Source organism: Misgurnus anguillicaudatus, chromosome 1 (genome assembly GCF_027580225.2).
Source record: "Misgurnus anguillicaudatus chromosome 1, ASM2758022v2, whole genome shotgun sequence".
NCBI lineage: Eukaryota > Metazoa > Chordata > Actinopteri > Cypriniformes > Cobitidae > Misgurnus > Misgurnus anguillicaudatus.
The window spans coordinates 32,271,070-32,279,430 of record NC_073337.2 but is presented as its reverse complement, the minus strand read 5'-3'; the positions used below and the strand labels follow the sequence as shown (position 1 = coordinate 32,279,430).

The 8,361-nt window shown below is 35.5% G+C and overlaps 1 protein-coding gene across 5 annotated transcripts in view; it reads right to left on the bottom strand.

The window, feature by feature from the left end:
- Positions 1-221: 221 nt before the first annotated feature.
- The window catches only part of LOC129431799 (snRNA-activating protein complex subunit 4), a 53,331-nt gene continuing 45,191 nt past the window's right edge, over positions 222-8,361 (bottom strand). For 3 of the 5 annotated variants that reach the window (XM_055189872.2, XM_055189869.2, XM_073870048.1), the window contains 5 exons: positions 6,620-6,758; positions 5,837-5,907; positions 5,680-5,745; positions 4,771-5,315; positions 222-577 (listed from right to left, as the gene is read on the bottom strand). In XM_055189872.2, the coding sequence (XP_055045847.2) occupies positions 4,797-5,315; positions 5,680-5,745; positions 5,837-5,907; positions 6,620-6,758 (795 nt within the window). In that variant the 3' untranslated portion in view covers positions 222-577; positions 4,771-4,796. The remainder of the gene's footprint in view (positions 578-4,770; positions 5,316-5,679; positions 5,746-5,836; positions 5,908-6,619; positions 6,759-8,361) is intronic. The other 2 variants (XM_055189871.2, XM_055189870.2) reach the window with 2 other exon arrangements.

The window sequence follows — 8,361 nt, the reverse complement described above, 5'->3', positions numbered from 1 at the left end:
AAGAATATTTTTTGTTAAAAGTAAAGAACACATTAATGTTTATGATTTTTTGTGTAAACAAATGATATACTTTATAATTGAAATATTGCCATGATATTATAATGAATTTGCCAGTGTGAGATGTTTTCAATCAAACAGTTTAAACATGCATTTAGTGTGGGACTAAGATTAAGGTCTGTCTGGGAAACAGCATCATGATCATATAATACAAAAACACTGCAATCATTTAAAATAAATTTATTTTTTTTATTACTCTACAATACATTTTATTCAAAAACATAACAGAAAAAATATTTTATAATCACAATTCAACAGTGCTTATGTACAAAACTATAACCTATTTTTTCTTCAGTCAGATTAGCCAGAACATATTTTGAATTTCCCTAACAAAAAACTGGTCTCTGATATCTAGGAAAATAAATGTTAAAAGCATTACACAATGTAACTTTAGTCTTAATGCTAGGGTAATTGGTTTAGGATTAAAAAGTAATCTGCCTTATTGATGTTTCCTGTTTGTACAAATTCCTGAGAATTGCATTTCCAAAGCTTTGTTTTCATTTGTAGTCAGATCAGTCATCTGAAAGAGAAAGAAAACATGAACACAAAAAATAAACCAACAAACCAAAAGACAAAACGAAGGCCTGGTTTCACAGACAAGGCTTAGCTAAAGTCAGGACTTGGTTATAAAAGATGTTTACTGGTGTGTACTGTATCTTAAGACAAATTCAATTTTAAGATCTGGCAGTGCAAGTTATTTTTATTAAGACACCTCAAACATGTGTCTTAGACAAGGCTTAAGCCTTTAGTCCTAGACTGTGAAACCGGTGCCAAGTTTCTTTTAATGTTCACCAAAATATTGAAAATACGCCATTATTTACACCGCCTTGTGGGGCTCAAAATTCCTTTGTTCTTCTGAGCCAAAACATATATTTTTTAAATTGCTGTTATTGTTTTTCTGCTTAAAAAATATCCATTATTTTGTTTAAGCTTTGAAATTAAATGGTGTCTGAAGTTTTAGTTAAGGAATATTTGACCACCAGCCATTGAATTATTTGAAAATAATAATTATTTGAATAGATTATTTGAGTTAATTATTCCTCTTATACCACAATTACCACAGGTGGTTATTTTTGACATTTGATGTGCGTTTAACAGGAAAATATTCAACACCCTTGGGACATTTCTCAACCAATCATAATAAAGCATTCAACAGACCGTGGTATAAATGTACAAAATACGTTACATGGAGTTGCATGTAGTCATTTTAATGAAAGTGCATTTCTAATGTTTCAAGAAATAGTTCACAGAATAATGCAAATGACCCTATAATTTAGTCATCTTAATCAGATATATTGGATAACAAGATTCAGCACTACTATTATTATAAATATGGGACAATGTAACACTGTGGCATCAGAAGTCCTGCCATCGAATTAAAAGAATCAATCATGAATGGATAAAAACTGACGACTCTCCGGGGAAGAGAGTTTATGAAGTCGCTTTATAAACGGTGACAAGCAGTTTTGTCTTCGCAAGGTTAGGCTGGACATGGTGATCCTTCATACAGAGTGAGATGTGGGCAGAAACCGTAGGGTCATCAGGGTGGAATGACGTAAAGTTGAGTGTCATCTGCATAGCAGTGGTAGGAAAAGCCATGTTTTCGAATGACAGAACCCAGGGATGTCATGTATATCGAAAAGAGCAGTGGTCCAATCACGGAGCCTTGATGCACCCCGGTATCGAGACGCTGGGGTTCGGAGACATCACCTCTCCAGTATACCCTAAATTACCTACCTGAGAGGTACGACTTGAACCATAGAAGTGCTGTGTCAGAGACACCCATAGCTATGACGGTCGACAGGAGGATGTGGTGATCAGTTGCTTTAAAACATAATAATGGCAAGTGTCTCATACCACTGTGTTCAGCACAAACTGGGCTAAAATATTATATGAGCTACATGTATGTACATGTTTGTATTTTTCAGAGAGAAAAGTTTATGCATGGTTTTTAAAAAAGCAAAAATTTTAAGTCACTGATATAAGTTCACAAAACCCATACTAAACATGTTTTAACAAGACTTCCCTAAACAGAATCTAGTAGTCTAGAGTTTTTTCTTTAAAATGATGTGAAAAACCATCCTGCCTACTCATTCACATAAACCAATATACTGATTTAGAAATTGTAAGACACTTTTTGTTTAGAGTGGCCGTATGCGAGAAGGATTGATTGACAGCTAGCAAACAAAGGCTCGCATAATGAGCTGCATAATGAGGCAGGAGGGAACTACAGTAAAGAATGTGAGGACAAATGTACATGTTTGTTTGAGGTTTATTAAGAAGTTAACAATATAATCAAAATAGAAATGAAGGTCAGTAGGACATTTTCAATTTATTTGGAAACGAACCCTATTCAAAAACTTAACTTGTATAAGAAACTGATAAACAACAGAGCTGTAAACTTCATGTGGCTCATGTTACCATATAACTTTATGTCCAAAGAGTGTGAATATGTTTTTCCACTTCATAGTTTTGTACTGATGAGAGGGATGCAGACCTGTAAGAGAGTTATGAACAGCTGTCAGCATAAATTATCCACAGAAATACCCTTACATACATAACTGATGGGTAAATGATAGCACTACATTCAGATAAACTATCATAAACTAAATTAGTATCTCAGATAAACATCCGCCATGATTAGTTATATAAAAAGCTGTTTTCAGATGACTGTTTTCAGATGCCCATCCCCTTACCCTACAGTCACATTAGCTACAAAAGTGAACGACACCGAGCTACACGCACTCGCTTGATGGGCGTTCCTTGGCTAGTTTTTTAAAGCGGTATCAAAAGTCACTTTAGAGGTATTGTTAAGTTACAAGAACTGTGTTTTTGGATTTAAAAGTATTTATTTCTCGATAAAAGTAACAAAATATATGAGATAAAATGCCAAACTTATCAGATATATACATAAATACGCATTTTCCGCCATCTTGAATTATTTTCTCAGACTCGACCACAGACCTACGTCACGCTGCTCATTCACTCCGATTGGCAGTCGCTTTGTCGCATCGCTCAGCATTTGCATAAAATAGCCTGATTGTCTATTTTGGCACCGCCATGCTCGCGCAACGGCGAGCTCGTCGCTGGCAAACGGCCACTTCCATTGAAAATGAATGGGAGCCTGTCGCTCTGTCTCTGTCGCTTGTAGCTAATGTGACTGGAGGGTTATCGTCTAGCTTCTGTTTTAAACGCGTTTCTGTAAGCGAGTATGAACTTTAAAAACACATCGCAAATGAATGTGCGCAAGCTCGCGTCTCCGTGTAAACAACGCGGAGCTCATAATAAAATGGTGTCGCGTGTAAAGTGCAATGTATGGAATGCGTTGCATGTAAACAATATCATATTACAGCAGATCCCCCAGTGCAGTATTACTCAAAGTTGCCATGAAGGATACGAAAGTGAATAACTCTGTCTAACACTGTACAGCATGTATCAATGAAATCCGCCATTACGTGAAATCATGCGCCCTCGTTTGTAAACAATGTGAAAGTTTTTAAATCCGAAGCGTGCAGTCTGCTAAGGTTGCTTATGTAGGCTGAACTGCACAAGCCATAACATATTACATGATAGCAAATATAAATGAAGACAAATGACTTACAGTTTCTTCAGGAATATATCCTTCTCCATTGCATCTTCCATCGTTCTTCTTCTTAGGTAACGTTAAAGATAAACGCTTCTCTTCCTCAATGTCCAGACATAAATGAAGATATTCCTCACGTGTGTGTATAAAGTTTATAATCCAAACATGCGGTAAAGTCTTTAAATCTGATAAAACTTTACGCTTTGTTTATTATTGTTGGAACTGCTCGTCTCTTCATTACCATGTCAACAGCGTGTGGGCGTGACCGAATTAGAGATAATGAGCTCAGCCAGGAAAAACGGTACTCTCTTTACTTCAATGCAGATTATATAAACAGGAAATATTTGTTTTTGATTATAATTAGCTTGTTTAAAAGTAGACATTTCAGGCTTTCTTTGGATATGTGTATTATGTTTGTGTGACGAGTATTCGCGGAGTTTCAACTGATTTTTGTAACGTGTTTTAAGAGACAGCTGGCGGAGACAGAAATGTCTGAATGCGCACCCTGTTTATTTTCTTTATTTGACAAAAACACAAAGATCTCTTGTTATTGTGAATGTACACTAATTAAAGAGGACCCTTCAGAGTTTCAAATGATGTCAAACATGTAAGTGTTTGATTATTAATGATGGAGTATTTTAAGTTGATTCTGCTATGATAAGGAGAAAACACGTCAAAACGTGTCCCCGCGTTTTTGGAACCCCTGGGGGTTAAACAAAAATATTAAATTAGTAATTTTCACCTTGCACAGTGTGTTTTGATTGGATTAGGGTATTTTCAGACAATTAAGATATCTTGAGAAATGATGGCAAACACACAGCAGATAGTGTCCATTGAGTGCCATAGTAAAAATTAAAAAATATGATGAAATTGAATGGGTATTGTCAACTGTGTGCTTACCACCATTTATCAAAATATTTTCTTCATCATTTATCAAAATACTTCCAAAATATTTTTCCTACTATTGAAGTCAATGGTTACAATCAGCTGTGTGTTTACCATCAGCTCTCAAAATATCTTCTTTTGTGTTCATCAGAAAAAAGAAATTCATACAGGTTTAGAACAACATGAGGATGAGTAAATTATGACAGAATTTTCATTTTAAGAGGAACTATCCCGTTAAGGATTACCTTACTGCAGCTGGTGCCTCATTATTTTATCCCAAATGCGTGTCCATAACTGGATCGTCGTTGCATAGAGGTGAATCGGGCAATTCCCAATTCTTGTATGGGTTTATGGTGGCTAAAAGGGCAGGTAAGGTAAAGCATGACAAGAATCGAGCTTTTAACCGCAGGTATGCTGGATTTGTGGCAAATCTTTCTGCAACCAGTTTGTGAATGGCCTCTTCTTGTTCTTTCTCTACATTGCCATTCTGGTAGTCGTGCGGTAAGATATGTGCTGCTGCTGTAAGCAGAGATTGTTTAGCCTTGAGCAATGAAGTCAGTTTTGTGACACTGGCAGCAGATGGTGGGAGGTAAGGCAAAGTGATCTCTAGATGTGGCAGTGAAATTCCACCGTTTCCATTCATCCAGCCATTTACTTCAGATTGATGATCGAAAAATAATAAGTTTGTATCAAAGCTCAAAGTATCAGAGGGAAGATCAGGATTAGATATTAATGGTTCACTTGGTTTTCCAACTTGAGGGACTGTTGATTGAGATACAGAAGTAGACTGCTGTTGAAAAGGACAATTTATGGATAAATGCTTTTATCATTACAAAAGTAAAACATCATATTCATAACCCTAACATTATACTGTTATAACCAGGCATGGAGCAACAACTTTCTATTTATGTCAAACTTGTTTGTCGACACTAATCATTAAATATGATCTGTCTGTGGTCTAGTTTAAAGTATATTTTTAGCCCAACAAAATAATCATGTTTAAGACAATAAAGTTATTTACAACATTTGATCCTTCCACTTGCTATGGCAAAAAAAAAAACTGTAACAAAAACTTAGATTAACATGGAGGTGATTTTACAATGCTCGATTATAAAATACATCTGTGCTTAAAACACTATTTTTCAAAAAAATACCCTCAGTTTTCTTTTTTGCCGAACTTTAATGACATTCTTGCGAGCCTCTGCATCAATGTGGAGAGTCTGTTAAAAGACAACACAGCCATATAAAACTCAACATGAACAATCACAATTACAAGGAGCCAAAAAATGACAACAAAAGGTTTAGATTTACTTTGATGAAAAATGAAAACACTGGGGTCTTCAGGAGAGGGATCTCTGCTGCTTTTGTTCCAACAATATCAGCTGTAAAATTATATATATAATAAATTGACAAAAGTATAAACTGATTCTCACAAGAATTATGAAATTTCTGTGAATTATGCGCTTAACCGAACTGGAAAAAAACCCAAGCATAAAATTGAAAGGTCATAGCAATGAAAAACATTGATTCTTCGCCTAATATGCAGTGACCCTTTCTTTCTGTGCAGTAGAAAATAAAACAAGTGGTGTTTCTCTTTTGACATTAAGAAAGACTAATTCTTTATAATATAAAAACAAAATAACTTATCACAGAATTTAAAGGCGCTCTAAGCGAATTCATGCATTTTAGACCATAAAACATTTTTTGTTATATACAGCAAACATCTCCTCACTATCTGCTTGCTGCCTGTCCGCTGATCAAACTGTAAAAAAAATGCGATCTCTGTAAAAAAGCCCAGGCTCTACAAACTTCAATATAAACACAGTGGCCAAACCTACACCACGAAACAAAACAAAGTGTTCCAGCCAATAAACGCCAAGAAGGATTTGGGGGTTGGGTTTGGGCGCGTTCATGAAAGCACGGATGGGGGGAGGGGGAGAAGTTAACTACGCTCAGTTTGTTTGACTAACACATTTCAAAAATCAACACACAGATTCGCTTAAAATGCCTTTAAACAGCCATTATTTATAGTTTCAGGTTCTCCTCATAACTAAAAATGATCAGGTTTGTGATAAATGAAGCCATGGTCTGTACCTTCACAAAGCTTCTTTGCTTCCACAGGCAGGAGCACGTTACCAATCCATGGGGTGATTGATTTAAGGAGCTCATAGTTAAGGCTGGACCAGATCTGGGCTCGTCTTTTCTTTTTATCTTTTGGAGATTTCCTTTTGTCCTTTAGACCATTTTGAAAATAAGTACAGCATTAATATTACAGTATGAAGAACAATGAGGAACAATAGAATAATTATCTAATATACAAGGAATAAATGAAGATAGGCGGTTGAATTATTAGAAAATATTGAACACTCAAGGGGAAATTCAGCAATGCCACAAAGTGGAGCGAGAGAGAGCGCAAGTGAAGAAGAGAGAATGACTGTAGCTCTATTCGCCCGTTGCTTTTGATCTACGCGTTTGCAGTGATGGGAACAATGCGAACAAGTTGGCCCATCAATAATTATATTATAATGTTTTTCTTCAGTATTTATGTATATGTTTTGTGTTATATTATTAGGAATTAAACTAAAACAAACCTGAACAAGGCGGCAATCAGTGTACATTTACTGTATTGATTTTCTTCTCTTTTAAATGATTAGAATAATTTTATAATGTATGTATTTGGCTACCACACATTTATACTTTAACTGAAATAACACATTTATTTAATTTCAACAAATAAAGTTGGCATAGTGATACGGAACTGTAATGCAGTCGACTGACCAATATCTAAGTCATAGGTGTGCACTGACTGAAAAATAATGCACACCCATAGATAGTTTTTCAACAAATGAGAATTAAATGTTAAACAGCACTGCTTGTTGTAAACTGCTTCTGAGAGAGGTTCACAGATTCGCTGGCCAAGCAGATTATTGTGTGTTGATGAACTGCTCTGTATGCTTTTGAATCACTCTCGCAGAACTTTCATGTCACACGCTGATCGTTCTGGTGAGTGCCTATCAGCTTCATTATGCGACAGGACTACAGCAGCCTTTCCACTGTACACAACATTTGGATCGTAATGAAGTTTTAGTTTAATCCTAAAATGGAAGAGAAGCTTACATGCATTGCAAACCCCAAAGTGCTGTTAGCCGCATCTGAACTCTTCAAATACGGCAGTAGTGGCAAATATGAGGTTTAGAAGTCAACGTAGAAACATGTTACAGAAAACTCAAAAATGTGTGTCTGTAAATCAACTAAGTACAAATCAACAACCTGGACTTCCTCTTTCTAAATGAAACTTAATAAGATGATGAGAGCTGCAGTGCTACAGTCCTCAATGAATAAGCCCCATTAGTTTTTCATTTCATTAAAGGTACATACAGTGGTGGCTGGTGCTAAAAAAATTGGGGGGGGGGGCGCAAACACACTCAAAAATCAAACTTTTAGTATAGTAATGCAGTACAGTTATCAGGTGATGAATATCATTAGGCTACTGTATATAGCTAAAATGCTGAAAATGTTACAGTTGAAATCAAACGCACGAAATAAATGTACTATTAATCTTTAATGAACTAATATCAAGATAATCATTCAGACACAGACAGACACACACACACACACACAGATTGCTATACACTTTTTCAATCTCCGTCATTTTTTTATAAACAGCGTTGTAAAGAGTCCGTCACAGTCAGTTATTATTCATCATTTCATGTTTTAATTATTTTCATTCACACAGTAATAATACAGAGCAGATCTCACAATATCTAATACATTGGACAAAAATGTGCTGCTAAATCTATAATAAAATCCACATTGCATTTGAAAGATAACTAACT